This window comes from Primulina huaijiensis, chromosome 16 (genome assembly GCF_012295235.1).
Source record: "Primulina huaijiensis isolate GDHJ02 chromosome 16, ASM1229523v2, whole genome shotgun sequence".
In the NCBI taxonomy this organism is placed as follows: Eukaryota; Viridiplantae; Streptophyta; class Magnoliopsida; order Lamiales; family Gesneriaceae; genus Primulina; species Primulina huaijiensis.
The window spans coordinates 16,067,590-16,083,527 of record NC_133321.1 but is presented as its reverse complement, the minus strand read 5'-3'; the positions used below and the strand labels follow the sequence as shown (position 1 = coordinate 16,083,527).

Genomic DNA, 15,938 nt, shown 5'->3' with positions numbered 1-15,938 from the left:
ATAATCGGGTCACTTTGAAACTAAACACAGAACTTTTTGTTACATATATAAAGGTTTACCATTTTCAGAACAATGGAGATAAAGATTGCATTTTTAATTGCAAGTTCCACAGTTTCATATCAAATACCTGAATCTTTCTTCAAAGTACAACACTGATAACACCTCACTGGATTCAAAGGATTTTTTCGTAGGCCGCAAAATGATGTAGATATTCAGAGACAAAAGGGTACATCAAGTCCAAACATGGAGGAAAAAGGGGACAAAAGATGGGTAGCGTTCTTTAGGCACAAAAGTGGTAATGATAAGATCAAACTACATTCATTCATTAAAATCAAATAAACGATTCTAGGAGATGTGTTCCTAAAAAGATAGTTTTTTTTTTTTTTTACATAAACTTCTTAATGACACGATCAGTAAGTTCTATATCTCGTGGAAGCAATCGAGGGTGGACAAATCCACTGTGGGACAGCAGCAAAAGTATCATCGTCGCTCCATTTTGTGCTAGATTTGTTGTTATTGAAAGTAAATTCCTCATCTGGTATCCCAAAGGATAACTCCATGGATTGATTGTGTGTCTGATTAAAAGTATGCGGCGGCATTTGAGGGACCCAAAATCCTAGATTTTCTGCTGAAAATTCACTCATTTCACTCTCAGAATCAACCTCAAAGAATGGCTGCACCTGCACACCATTTCCTCCATCCTGCAAATCGACCAAATTAAACTAACTAATCTTCTCGGAATACAAAATTTTCAAGGTTGGAGATATAATAAGATGGATATACAGACCTTACAAAAACCATAAGCAGTGGAGGAATCCAGAAAGTCGTCAACATGCCAACCAGGAATCGTTTCCATCAAATACTCGGATATGGTACTCGCTGAAACCGAACCATTTACATTCCCATCACTCACAAATTGAACATGGCCTTCATCACAAGATTCTAGTGATGTACACTGGGTTGTTGTACTCTTCGAGGTAAAGGGTATACTAGTAGAAACCGGCTTATTCTTTGAGTCTTGGGGCTTGGTATAACTTGGAACTGTATCGGAAACATCATAAAGAGAAGAACTTGCAGAAGGGATCACACCAGTTAGTAGAAATCTGGTGTGCCTTCGAGTGTGCACATTTGCTTTGTGTATCGAAGCATCGCAATCTTTGCACAGAATAGCCCTGTCTTGGTGACAAAACAAGAAAGCCCTTTTCTCCTATTCATGCCATCGAAGAATTAAATTAAACAAAGGTATAAGAATTTGAATAAAAAGGATAAATCAACAAAAATGAAGCCAAGTGGCTCCAGAACTTTGAAAATACCTTGCAAATGTCACAGACAGGGGATTGTTTGGTGGTGGGTTGGTGGAGGGAGAAGCGGTGGTGTTTTCCGGCGACCATGTTGGCGTGGTGGACCCGACGGTCGCAGGCCGTGCAGAGGGCGGCCTCATCCGCCGTGCAGAAGACGGATGCTTCATCTTGGTTGCATACGTCACACTGGATCTTCATTTGATTGACGTTTGGCTTCGTAATTCCTTCTCCCTTGGTTTATTTATATATCATTTCATTTTGATTATTGCCTTATATAGCAAATTAAATTGCGGTCCGTGTGAATGATAGGGTGGGAGCTAGGTTGAAGGATGGGAGTTGATTTTAATTTGTATTAAAAAATGTATTATATAATATAATTATAAGATATGGATATAATGTAACTTTTAATTATATAGTAAATATAAACAATATATATTGATACCCCGAGATGGGTTCAATCTCGGTAGCACATGTGGATTTGGGCCAAGTATTCAGAAAAACTCGGAAAGTCATCTTCATGACAGAGCTCATGAGGAGGTCAACTCATTCACACGAAGTTGGTGGGAGGTTATCTCGGTTGACCTCCCATACTTCCGTAATCTCGTCAATCAGGAGGTGGTAGGCCTTCAATAATGACCCGAGCTGACTTCCCTGCTTATGGTATCATGTTGATTCGGAATTTTTTGGCCGAGCTCCCGAGCTGAGCTCCCACAGGATCAAGATTATAGACGAGCTCCTTCATAGGAGAGCTCCTACTCAGACATTAACGAGCAACCCACATAAATAAAATCCAAAAAGGTAAAGTCCGCGAAAATTTAATCTAATCTCGTTCAAGATTTTGAGAATCTAGACCTATCAAATCAGGACTTTATTATTCTCTTATAAATACCATGTTCTATTTATTGTTTATTCATTTAGATATTCACTCGCTTTACATACACAACATTCTCTCTGTTTTCTGTTCTCTGGCTTGACTGTCGGAGAGGTGACGCCGGAACGACCTTCCGCCCCCTTCTAACGTTCCTGTTTGTGCTTTCAGATTTCGAAGGTCTGATTCGACCTTCCAACTATCATCGCGAATTTCAACAACATCATATATCTTGAACGAAAGAATCACATAATTTTATGTTTCAACCATCAGATAAAAACTCGATAATTGAACAATATATATTAATATCACTATAGCATTATCAGTGCATTTCTACTAATTTTTTCAATGAAGAGTACAAGAAAATAATTTTGTATTTAAGTAATTGAATTTGTATAGATCAAACTTGAAATAAATTAGCGTTTGTAATTAAATAATAGATTTTGCTTTACATGACTTGAAGGGGCACATGTCACCGATTTAATATATTTGCTTGCTCAACGTCTGCAAATGTGCCAACCTCTCAAAGAATGTTAACATGAAAATTAAAAATCAACTAGCAATAGAGCACCATTCCTTTGAAAGATAAATAAAAATATATACTAAAAGTTCAAAATAATAAATCCAACTATCCATTGTTAAGAAGAGGATTGCTATCTCTTTTTCTTATATTCATCCGATAATATTAATTCTATAGCTTGATTTATATGTTGATTTCTAGTGTGCTTTTAAGCCATGTAAATTATACAATGAATTTAACTAGAAGTATACTAAGTTGGATGGGACATTATCTCGTGGACAATAGCCCGATGATGCCCTTACATCATGTAATATTAATGACAACATAATAATAATAAAAAAACTAATTTAAAATAGTAAACCCAAAATAAGTTAATTTGGAGTATAGATATTTAAGCTTAGCGTGATTACAATAAATTACTTAGAAAAAATGCTTAGCTAAAAGAATGAGACAAATATCACCTTTATAGTCAAGATTTGTGGAATATTATTATTATTATTATTATTATTATTATTGATTTTTTTTTTTGAAGATAATGTCGATTTTGTAATAGATTTTAGTTAAAGATAAGGGTGGACGATCATTCTCCAAATTAATTAGATTCACATGTCTTGAATATGGCCAATTTGTTGACAAATCATGGCACAAGGTTTATTTAATTATTATAATACCACACATCAATATCTGTCATTATGAAAATGGCAACTTTAACTATATATAACTAAAATAAGGAAATGAATTTATTATCAAGAAAAAGATTGGGAAGATTTTTGGTATTATATTTTAGAATCTCGTCAGCCTTATCTTGTGCACGTAGTGTGGGTGTGACCAGAAGATCCTCACTTTTCCCGCGTGTGCGGTGATACTTTGAGCATAATTTAAATACACGCAAATTCAAGTGAGACGTTATCACGAATCAAATTTTGTGAGAAAAATATTATATTTGGGTCATAAATATAAATATGAGTTGGTTATCGATATCAAGAATAAATATATGTGATATCATCTTACAAGAGACCTGCTCAAATAAATATGAGAGTTGATATTTACACTCAATTTTGTGTTATTCACACTTCAATTAAAATATTTGTCCAATTTATTTATAAATAGAGTACAAATCAATTCTCTTTAAATATTTATTTTCTTTTTTTAAAAATAATTCTTGGGAATTGAACTTACCAGGTATAGAGTCGAGAAGTTTCACCTATAATACTCTGATGTTGTATTTAAAATTGAATGTGTGTGTGTATATATATATACAGATTTTGTAAAGTCTTGGATGAGAAATAATAATGCGGTGAGCAAAGAAACCATGTGCCGTCTTTTTTGGAATACTAAACTCTCAGTTTTCGATGTGCAATATTGTAAAAAGTCAAGTGTTCGAGTAATAGTATTTTGAGTAAATAATAAAACTTCATTTAACGCGTGAAACCTTATAAAAATATGATTAGGTATTTTGTGAGACGGTCTCACGAATTTTTATCTGTGAGACGGGTCAATCCTATCGATATTTACAATAAAAAGTAATATTCTTAGCATAAAAAGTAATACTTTTTCATGGATGACCCAAATAAGAGATCCGTCTCACAAAATACGACCCGTGAACCCGTCTCACACAAGTTTTTGCCTAAAAGTATTTTCATGGTATCAACCCCTAGAACAACTACCATTGGTCATTTTAATTAAATAGGCAAAGATTACCCATTTTCATTTAATAAAACTTGTAACTACCATATCTTATATTATCATTTTCCCGATTCTCAAAATAAATATTAAAAATTATAAAAATACTTAAATCAGGTTGAAATTTATATAAGCAAATAATCGTGTGCATAAATTGCAAACGAATGATGTAGTTATGTTCCACTTATTGTTAAGTGTATTTAGGTACGACAATTTTCTCTAAACTCGACAGAGAATCTGATACCCCCGACTTAAATGAAGGAGAGTATGGTAGAGACTTTTAATATAACCAATTAAATAAATGAGTATTGAGTATGAGGATGAATGACTTCTAATATTTTATTATTTCTTCTATAATATTTAATTTGCTAACTTTTATATTTAATTTTTTTCTTTATTGTTCTCAACAATGTAGTAAATATATATAATTTACTCAAAATGATTTGAGAAAATGAAATTATAGGCGATGATAAGTTATAATGGAAAGATATGAATATCTAATCCTCCGACAGATAAATGAATGATGATGAAATTGAATACCCGATAACTATGAAGATGATAATGAATATAATAAATGAAGACGTGAACGAAAATATAGAATCATACCTAAATCGGCTCGTTGTCATTTTTAAATGCACTCCAGTTTGTGAATAAAATCACAAGTCAATCTGGCCCAATAAGTCGCATACTGTATAGCCCACAACCTTTAATTGGACCAATTCCCCAAAGTTTCGAGCTTTAATTTTCTCCATTTCCTTTTTATTTTCTCCCCGTAATAAAAAGGAGTATCAAGTTGATCATAAAACATCTACTCCACCAACTTGAACTCTGAGAAGCTATAAGATATAATGTAGTCCTACATAGAATGTGTTCTATAACAGATCTTCGAGATCACGGACTATCTTTTACTGGGCCTTGTAAAAGCCCATGCTCTAGGCCAACATCGTAGACAACGTTAACTATGCAATTTACCAAATTACATGATTTGGTAAAGAGAACTTTCAATAATAATTTATGTTGCACCTTTCCACATAGGTACATATTATATGTATATATAATTTTGATATGTTATTCATATACCATGCTTACTTATGAAGTGATATTTATCTTCATCACATTCAATAGATGAGTGTCATCTTACAGGTGAACACGATAGATGAACATTATATCAAAACTCTATATATAAAGCTCAGTCCCATAATTTATTTTGGTGTTGAAGATTCTCGTGAATTGTTTTCATAGATACTCGTACTATGAATTAAATTGGAAAATGATCTATTCTAAATTTTAAAGTAAAGGGTAGTCGTAAGCTGCTGAAAGTTGAATCCACGCGAGTGAACTGTCGATATACTTTTCTTAAACGTACATAATTATTTACACCTATATAAAGCTTAATAATATGCCAATAAAAAAAAAACATAATTGGTGAGGCAAAGGAATGAATAAACCGGGTGAGAAAATTGCAATTTTGGTCACATATGTCAATTTATTATGTTTATGCGGTCTAAACTTAATCTTGGTTGCCACTTCGGCTTTTTTCCCCGCAATTTTAGTTATTTTGTGTGTAAGAATACTTACATGACATCGACAATTCTTAATGTATTTGACGTTGCATTAGCATTAATGCAGAAGAAAGAAGAATAAACTTACAAATAAATACCGACATTATAAAAATGTAAATATACTAGAACATCATAAAATACGAATATTGTATTTTTCTCTTGTTAGTTATATTAATTTATCATCGTATTTGTTATTTGAAAAGATATGTTTAGTAAGCTTGTATAAATTATTAAAAGTTTTGTATAATATAATGTATAGGCCCAAAACCTAGTATGGCCTACAATTGACCCCTAAACGCATCAAATAATATATGTATAATGAGTACAAAAAAACGACCCACGGATTTTTCTTCTTTTCGTGATCTATTTTAGAGTGATGTTTGGCACATGGAGGGCAAGGAAGGGCCCAACAAAAGTTGCACATTGACCCACCATGTTATGACAAGGATTGCATCCAATCCTTTCATTTGCATAATCAACTTATTTATTAATTAACAATTAATCACTTATTAAAGTTACTAGTTTGCTAGGGTTTTTAATAGGGCATCAATTGTGTACAAATAGAATTTCACACTATTTTAGAAAGACATCCAACCAGGGTTAAATTAGAAGGAATTGAACAGAAAAACTACATTTAAAACAAATCTGTTATCTCCGGTACGTGCTTCAAGAATCAAGATTGACGACTGTTTCTCATGATACAATGGACAAACCTGTAATGACCTAGCATAAATCAATATATATATATATATATATATATATATATATTCCATCAAATCATCAGTCATGACAAGTAATTATACACTTAGCCGCACATAATAAAGTAATTAGTGTACGGTGTCGGATCTTCATTTGTCACATTTGAAATTTCTGTATCTGCTCACGATTCCTCGTTTTCAGTAATTTGACCTGCTTTGGATTAGGATGATAATTTTTGTACTCTCTAATGATTTTCTAGCTAATTATATTTAATCAATATATGTATCGTTACTATCTAGGAAAATAATTCTATATATTTCACAGGTTCTGGAGACAGAAGACTTTCTTTTGCCATCACATCCGAATCCACACACACAGAAGAGAGCCAAAGGAAGTCCAAGGGAGCTTGAGGAAATATGAGAGGATCGAGAGGAGAAAAGCTCTGTTGTAATCTTTTAATTCACATTGTAATATACTTGTACTTGTAACACTCGTTGTGAATTGATTGATAAAAGTTGTTTGTTCTTCCTGTGGACGTAGGCAATTCAGTGCCAAACCACGTAATTCGATTGCATTTTTTATCTGAATTTTACGTTTTCATGGTGTTTGATTGATCAATTGTGAAAATACATTTACTAATTACTCAGAGTCGCAACATCTTCATAATTCTTGTTCTATCAGTTTGTGCTATCGAGTTCATTAATTGTGTCTTGGCGAGTCTCACACCATTAACAAAATTTTATTGAATTAATTTAAACTTATATATGTGTGTGTGTGTGTGTGTGTGTTTTCCACCCTATTTACGCATAATTGTAAATATAAGAACTGAGAGCTTGGGCATGCAGAGAGTCAACCCCCGGGATGAAAGGTAACCGGACGCAGGGCTCGAGAATATTATATTATGGGATAACAACGGCACGTGACATCCTATTATAATCACGTAACTCTTATTCATCTTATAAATTAGGACTCTTTTTCTTTTCTTTTTTTTTTTCCCGCTACAATAGTTTGGATTAAATTAAATTTAGATTAAAAAAATCAAATTTTTAAGAATTGATATAAAAATAACGAATTTGAATTGTTGGTGAAAAAATAAATGGATATAGAATTCAGGGACTTGAAATCAATGAATTTAATAATTAGAGTATTTTAATTGTGATGATGGGCGGATTGGATGTATTTTAAATTATAGAAATTAAATTTCTTACACGTTAAGTCCCTAAAAAATATATTTTTAGAAATTTCTTACACGTTAAAATCCCTAAGAATTCTCCATAAAGATTCGAAGATTGTCCTCGGGCCCCAAAAAACAAAAAAATTCATTTCTCCTCCGGAGCAGCATCCACAAAACAAATCTATTGCTTTTTCTATAGTTAGAAACTGATTTTCCTTTTTCTTCCAGCTACGCGAGAACCTGCAGCTGCTATTTTCATATGTGCAATGAGTAAATATCTAGACTAACACAATCGTTTGCATAACCATATTAGCCAAACTTTATACAATATACTCGCTCGAGAATATATTGAAAAGAAAATCAAGAAATGATTATATTTAACCACGTTTTTTGTTTCATGCATGATTATATAGTATTATGTTACTAATTGCCCCTAATTAGTAACAACTACTGTCTTTTCAAATGTTGTTCTTTTGCTGTTTTTCGTCGTTCTTTTCTCCGAAGAAGTCTCGTCAAACTGCTGCCATTGCTTATTAATGTCTTACTTTATTTCATATCAACTGATTTCTGTTTTAAAAATTATGAGGCGCTACTTTATTTCTTATTACTATATGTATTTATTAGGTTATATATATTGGTCCCGATTTTTTTTTTTGGACTTTAATTTTTCAGTTGAATACAAACACTGAAAAATAAACTTCTTTATTTGCAACCACAAATCCCAACAAATATAAGGGTTTTGTTAAATTCCTATTCGGCTCTTCAAGTACATCTTTTGGAATTAAAAAAAAATATCCGAGGAGAATCATATTTAGAAGTAATTTTTTTGCTTATTTTGACTAATATTAACAACCATTTTTGGAAAGAATTAATTAAGAGAAAATAAAAATTTTGGTTGTAAATTTTATTATTTTTTAACAATTTTTTTAATCTGTGTGAAAAACAATAATCGTATCAGTGTAATCTTTGAAGAAACACTATAATCTTCACCATACAATATTATAAATATTTCCGGTATAAACCAACATTTGTAAGTGTGAAAATTAATAGCTCGATAGTCATGTTTCAATATTTACGGCAACTACACAAATAAGTAGTTTGAGTTAAGAGAATATTAATGTACATGTATACGTACAGCTTGGCTTCATTTGACGAACTCTGGTTTCATGAAATAAATCGAAAATTTAATCATCACATGGAACTAGAAAATGTTGACATTTAATACGAAGAAGTTGGTGAACTTGTAAGAAAATTATTATGTTCCAATTTAAACTGCGCGCCCCAATTGGAAACCCTATGAAAGACGATAAAAAATTAAATACCACCTTTAGAAAAGTCAGTCAGCATCAACTGAATTAATGACACTTCAGTAAATTTTTTTTATCCAAAAAATCTTTCATTATTTTTCAACAATGTTTTGATTTTGATATATACATCATAGTATAATTGTAATTTACCATATCCTTCGATATCAGATCAGTTCAAAAGTTGCTATCGAATGGGGTTGACCATGGAATAGTACGTGCTTGTATTTACCCAGAATTATGGAGTACAGTTTATTGCACCGTGTAGGATCGAACGTTTGCCGTTTTATCAAAATCTATAGATGATGGTAATGATACTATTCAAATATTTTAAATCCTACAACAGTCAATTATCGCATTTTGATTGCTCTACCCAGTAGGGACACCCATGAGCTCTAATACCAATTTTATAATCGAATATTTGTCGTTTTATCAAAAGTTATGGCCGGTGATAACGATGCAACTTACACTTTTTAAATCGTACAACAACACACACAACATATTTCGAGAGCAAATATAATTATTACACCAAACGAGTAAAATAATAGAATCGATGAAAAAGATAAGTCAAAAGGGAAATGATTAGGGGAAAGAATTAGTGGAATACGAGGCGTTTAATTAAGGGTAATAAAACAAAAAAAATATATTAATATATGAAAGTACCAAAATGAGTATACGAGGAAACAGTCTGCTGGTTTTTATAGACTCGAGGATTCTTTGAATTTCTCGAAAGCAGAAAATAAAATCTGGGGCTAGTCTCACGGACTGTGACGTTTTATCATCACAAAGCCTAATCATATTCGTTTGATTAGTCGGTGATAGCCGTCAGCGTTTCCTCATTCAGTTAATTTCTTTTCAAAGAAAAGCAGTTGATTGATTATTACGCTCACGCCGAGGATTATTTATTTACTTATTATAATCAAATACTTTTACAATTTTATAGTATTATTTAGAAGTGTTCAAACTTTAGATAAAATCGAAAAAATCGAAAATTCAAATAGAAAAAATCGAAATGTTATAAATCGAACCGAAAATCGAATTTTATTATTCGGATATAAATGTTAAAATCGAAATTTATTTGGTTCGATTTCGTATTATATATACCAAAACCGAACTAACTGAAAAAATCAAAATTTAATTAAATTAATAATTTTATTTTTATTATATATTTTTTGAAATGATATATGTGAATGATGAATTATTTTGAATAATATTTAGTTGATTGTTGTTTATGTAATTCGTTTAAACTTTACATTTAAATGTTTTACTAAGAAATCATATAAAAAGATAATACATTATGTTTTACAATATATTTATCTTATTAATTTAAATAATTGTATCAAAATCGAAATAACCGACCGAAATAACAGAACCATTTCGGTAGAAAACCGAACCGAACTGAAGAAAAATAGTTCGGATATCGGATTATATATTTGTAAAACCGAAAACCGAAATAAAAAACCGAAAATCGAACCGAACCGACCGATGGACACCCCTAGTTTTATCAAATAGTTGTAAATCGAAAAAATATATTTCTAATTCATTATATTTCTTAACAAGAACAATCGAACTTGTTAATTCTGCTTTTGTTTATTATTTTGTTAGTATTTTTAAGATTTTATTTAATTGCTTATCAACTTTCATATACACTTTCTAAACATTTTATTAGTTATAAACTTAAAAACACTTAAAATAATTTATTGCAAGCACTATCTATCTGTCTCAAATATATAAATTCGTTTCATTTTTTACACAAAAAAATAATTGGAAAAGAAAGTTTACAAACAAACTTCATATGTTATTTTTATTTAATTCATTAAAAAATAGTTATACATTTTTTTAAAAACAAAAAATTGCTAAAAAATGTAAAAATTGGACTATACGTTTGAGACAACATAAAAATGTACGGAACAATATTCAATCAACATGTGTATATATGAAAGATTAGGACATCTGAGTACATATCTTTCTTAAAGATTTAACATTATATTTTTCTACCATTTGATAAAATTGTTCATCATATTAATAATATATAACATATAAGTTTGCTATCGTATGTTTCCGAACAATGAAATACGATTAAAAAAATGTTTACGAAATTGTATAATACATACCTTAATATATATAATTAAAATTTATAAGAGACATAGCAACTGAAATATTTAAAACAAAACTACTAAAAAAATTGATCAAATCGAACAGTTAAATGTAGCAATATGAAATTAAATGTGAGATATGATCGATGACCACAACATTATTCAATGGTCGTTGTACATGCGGTGTGGGATGTGATAAGACATGAATAATAGTGCATTCCAAATTATTATTTTTAATGGTTTTTATGTTGCTTAATTAATAGTAAAAATCATAAATTTCTGAAGCTTGGCATTTGAATTTTTGTCTCATTTTATTTTAAGAACTAAAGTCATATTATACAACACATTATCAAACTATATTAAAATTTTCTCTAATTTATTAATCGAAATTTGGGGTAAACAAAGAGTTCACTTTATAGTTAAAAAGACTGATATTTTTTTTTGTAATAAGACAATGCCTATTCTCAATTTATATTTATATTTATACTTCTAAAAAGTGTAGACATGAGAAGTTATATTTACTTTTTCATTATCAAATATTTAGGTTTGTGGAAACAAAGTAAAGTTTTGTTTAAAAACAAATAAAATAGTATTAAATGTGAAAACTGGATTATATAATTTATTAGATAGAAAAAAAACAAATTTACTCTAAATATATATGACTAGAAAGTATATAAAAGAATGAGATTATTTCGGAAATAAATGTAAAATAATTACACATTTTTTTACATATAAAACTCAAATTTTAGTAGACAATAAGAGATGAACGGTAAGATAATTGCAGATTTTTTTAAATCGAATGTAAAAAAAAAAAAAAAAACTGGGAAATCGTGAAATAATTGATCATAAAATTGTTCAACGAGAAAAAAGGGGGGAGCCGTGTTTTCCGGTGAAGGGACGAATAAGCAAAAGTTGAAACAATGACACGTGGATGGATGATGGACCTTGGATGAACATGCAAGGGCTGGGATTGAATCTTTCCTGATGAGGTTCTCACATTGCCAACTGAGAGAACTGTAGAGGAAGTGGCCAAGATTTTTCTTCTGGAAAGGTAAAAAAAAAGAAAGAAATAAAAAAGAGACAGTGGCAGTGCCCATTCAAGATTCACCACACAGTGTGTGTGTAGAGAGAGAGAAACAAGGGATGCCTTAAATTGACGCTGCAGAGGAGGTAGCTAATGGCGGCGTTTGCAGGGCTGTGAATTTAATGCATCAAAAAAGAAGAAAGACAAAAGAATTCAATCCAACACTCTCTATCAAAGAGTTTCTTATTTCTATTTCTCCATTCCTATGTACTCTTTACCCTAGAAGAATTCCTAAATTTTGGTTCTGGAAAAAAGGCTGCAACCAGAGAACAAACCCCCAAAAGACACACACAGCGTGTCAGTGAGGGAGTGGACAAAACACTCACCTCTTCCGCCCCATGCTTCTTAGTATGAGCTTTTATGGACTATGGTCGCTGTGATGACTTAAATTGCGAATTTACAACTCAACCCACGCGGAAACACTGAGTTTTTCTTGGTCTGTTTCGGTTGACGGTAACCACTTTTCTGCCCTTTTAGCCTTAGGTCTTATTCTTGGCTATGGATTTTTTTTCAAACTTGAGCTTAGACTTAGCTTGTAGGGTTGGAAAATGTCTGGGTTTTTCTCACTAGGAGGTAAGGACCAAGAACAAGACCACCAACAAACGGATACTAATCATAATAACTCCTTTCTGTTCAAGAACGAAGAGATCTATAACAAGGGTTTCGAGATATGGCAACAGTGTCATCAACAGAGACTTCAGCAGCAGCCAAATCAGCTCCACAAATTTCAAGATGTGGGCTTTTCGGTTGGGCCAAGTAGTATTATCGAAAGGAATAACAGTAGTATCATCTTCGGCAGTAATATTGGTGATGATTCTACGAGTTATAGTTACAGATCAGCGTCAGGGTTTAGGATGTCAAGGCAAGGTCGAGGCGCAAACGAGGGAATAAACTGTCAAGATTGTGGGAACCAAGCTAAGAAAGATTGCACGCATTCGAGATGCAGGACTTGTTGCAAGAGCCGTGGCTTCCCGTGCCAGACACATATAAAAAGTACGTGGGTTCCCGCCTCTAAACGCCGCGAGAGACAGCAACAGATCAACACTATGCAGCAGGAACAACAGCATTTAACGATTAGAGGGGAGAATTCAAAGCGGCTGAGAGAGAATTCAGGCGGCGGCGGAACTAGTGGTGGTGGTGGATATTCTATTCTTGCTTCAACTACGCGTTTTCCTGTTACCACGTCAGGTAGTACTGTTGTAACTACAGATATTCATAAAAGAAAACCCAGATCTTTGAAATAAGATCACCAGTACTAATCATATGGATTTGAATTTTTGAATTGTAAATTAATGGATGTCGAGCGATTTGACTATATGTTCATTCAAGAACTGTAATACTTGCCAAATCTGCGAGACAGGAAAGAAATGCAAAACGCATAAATGATTTTGTACGAGTCCTATAATACCAGGTTCCTCAACAACGATATTCAGCAATTTGATAATATATATTCATATGTATGATTCGCGTGTGATGAACTCTACCCTTCATATTTCGTCCAACCACCCGTTTTAACTTTTCCTTTCTCTTCACTGTCATCGGGTAAAACTGACGCAAAAAAGGTATAAAGAAATTATAGTGCAGAAAATTTCTTCGATTCTTACTCAGAATTTCTATTTTTTCCCGTCATGTGTGGAACATAAATTTAATCTGATTTCTGCTTTCTTGGCCTGTGATTAGGGTTTGATTTAGTACAGTTCCCCCCAGAAGTTAATTCTCCAGCAGTTTTCCGCTGCGTGAGAGTTAGTGCAATGGATGACGCGGAGGAAAATTTTGCTTATCAGACAGCTGTGAGCATCGGAGGTCATGTTTTCAAGGGAATTCTTTACGATCAAGGACTCGAAAGCCGGTACCATGGAGGTGGCGGGGAGAGCTCCTCCTGCTGTGGGGTTTCACAGCAGCCTCTAGATTTCATCTCCGCAGCGGCAACCACCACCTCGGCCGCCGCTACAGCCAATACCAGTCACCTAAATGTCACGATGCTCGACCCCTCTATTTACCCGGCTCCTCTCAGCGCTTTCATGGCCGGTACGCAATTCTTCCAGCCGCCAAGGCCTTAAATCTTTATCTGCTAAGCTTTTAAAAATGGTTTTTGGCTTAAACATTTATTCTCACTTTAGAGTGCATGTTCGACAAAAAAAGAAGAAGCTAATTTCTTCTTCTATTGAAGTTCAAGAGGACATGTGTTATCCTTTATATTCTACTTTCATTTTAACATCTGTTAAATTGAATGTGGCTAGAGCTTCGAGTAAATGGATCAGAGGCGAATGCCATCGAGATGTTAATTCCTTACCTTCGAATTTCAAGAATGATGTTGTTCTTGTAGTAAACCTAAACCTTCTGTCTCATGCAACATTGTACGTATTAATAGCCAATATTTCTCACACACACAAGTTTGTATGTCTAGGTTACTTGTCATGACATATGACGCCTGTAATTTCTTTCAATAAGTGGTGTGATAATAACACTTGATTCATATAGTGTGGTCGATCCTTTGCACTGCTAGTTTTCCATGCATTTGCAAATACCACTTTGTGATCCAATATAGAGTGCAACGAAGTTCAGTATTCTCATGGAACAACTTTCCAATTTTCATCTGAAACAATTGATTATGTACATAATATATCTGTCTTATTTATATATATATATATATATATATAAAATAAATGGAGATGGAAGTAAATATAAAGGTACATATGAAATGGCAAGATTAAAGTTACTTTTTCTATGGGCTTTTAAGATATGGTACCATGTGTAGGAGACAGAAAAATTAAGAAGCTTACATAATATTTGAATTACTGTACCTTAAAAAAAGTAAAATGATTTTTACGATAAGGACTTTTTGAGAGTTGAGACAAGAAATCAAGAACACAACACGTTTATACTTCCTCTAGTTTTCGTATATGATACGAATATATTTTCGCTCTTTTCTTGCTGTTAGTTCATCTGTGACCTGTGCGTTTGTGTGTTAAGTTGAATTTATATTCTTGGATATGGTCAAACTGGGAGACTGAATCAAGCAGGAGCTCCAACGCTATTTCTTTTTATATTGGGAGATGTGAAATAAATTTCATTCATGAAATGAAGTGGTTGGATCGAAGTAGAGCTTACCAAATCAATTAATTATAATAACTATTTGGTTGGATGGCTACTATATATATCTATATATATATATATATATATATACACGATGTTATCAGTAGATATGCTTCAGAAATTTGACGGGATTAAATAAGCTCCAGTAAATATTTTATTGCCTAGAAGCTTAGAAACTTTTAAAATAAATTATTTCAAATGATACCAAGTATGTGTGCTTTATAATTTTATTTATTTTTAACCTATAGATTAATTTTACCTAAATTGTTTATATTTTTCAATTAACTCGACACATTCTTGTATGCATATAAATCATATTTATATTATTCAGAAGTATTTTTTTAAAAAAAATTAAATGTATCACATTATTAATATTAGTAATTTCTAATGAGGTTTGACCTCTTACATATATATATATATATGAAAATAGGGGTTGAATTGAATTTGTGTATGAAAAGTGAAAACTGATCCTAAAACTAGGGTTGTAGGGCGTGGAAATTTTAGGGAAGACAGGGCGGTTTAGAGGCAGAGCCGCGTGCTTAGTTATGAAG

At 32.2% G+C, this 15,938-nt stretch overlaps 2 protein-coding genes across 2 annotated transcripts; one reads left to right on the top strand and one right to left on the bottom strand.

Annotated features, from left to right (window-relative positions):
- Positions 1-395: 395 nt before the first annotated feature.
- LOC140961629 (B-box zinc finger protein 20-like) lies at positions 396-1,588 on the bottom strand. The gene is made up of 3 exons (XM_073420272.1): positions 1,314-1,588; positions 788-1,207; positions 396-701 (listed from the first exon to the last, which is right to left on the bottom strand). Exons 1-3 carry the CDS (start codon positions 1,497-1,499, stop codon positions 411-413), a joined length of 897 nt encoding a protein of 298 aa, XP_073276373.1. The 5' UTR covers positions 1,500-1,588; the 3' UTR covers positions 396-410.
- A 10,486-nt stretch (positions 1,589-12,074) lies between these two features.
- LOC140961806 (protein SHORT INTERNODES-like) lies at positions 12,075-14,739 on the top strand. The gene is made up of 2 exons (XM_073420511.1): positions 12,075-13,479; positions 13,972-14,739. Exons 1-2 carry the CDS (start codon positions 12,840-12,842, stop codon positions 14,349-14,351), a joined length of 1,020 nt encoding a protein of 339 aa, XP_073276612.1. The 5' UTR covers positions 12,075-12,839; the 3' UTR covers positions 14,352-14,739.
- Positions 14,740-15,938: the final 1,199 nt, after the last annotated feature.

Bases quoted from the DNA above. Each gene is read 5' to 3' on its own strand.
- LOC140961629 (XM_073420272.1), bottom strand. From the start codon at position 1,499: ATGAAGATCCAGTGTGACGTATGCAACCAAGATGAAGCATCCGTCTTC. The intron at 1,208-1,313 runs GTATTTTCAAAG...TGGCATGAATAG, and splicing joins CTGTCTGTGACATTTGCAAG to GAGAAAAGGGCTTTCTTGTT. The intron at 702-787 runs GTCTGTATATCC...GTCGATTTGCAG, and splicing joins CTGCTTATGGTTTTTGTAAG to GATGGAGGAAATGGTGTGCA.
- LOC140961806 (XM_073420511.1), top strand. From the start codon at position 12,840: ATGTCTGGGTTTTTCTCACTAGGAGGTAAGGACCAAGAACAAGACCAC. The intron at 13,480-13,971 runs GTAGTACTGTTG...GCCTGTGATTAG, and splicing joins TTTTCCTGTTACCACGTCAG to GGTTTGATTTAGTACAGTTC.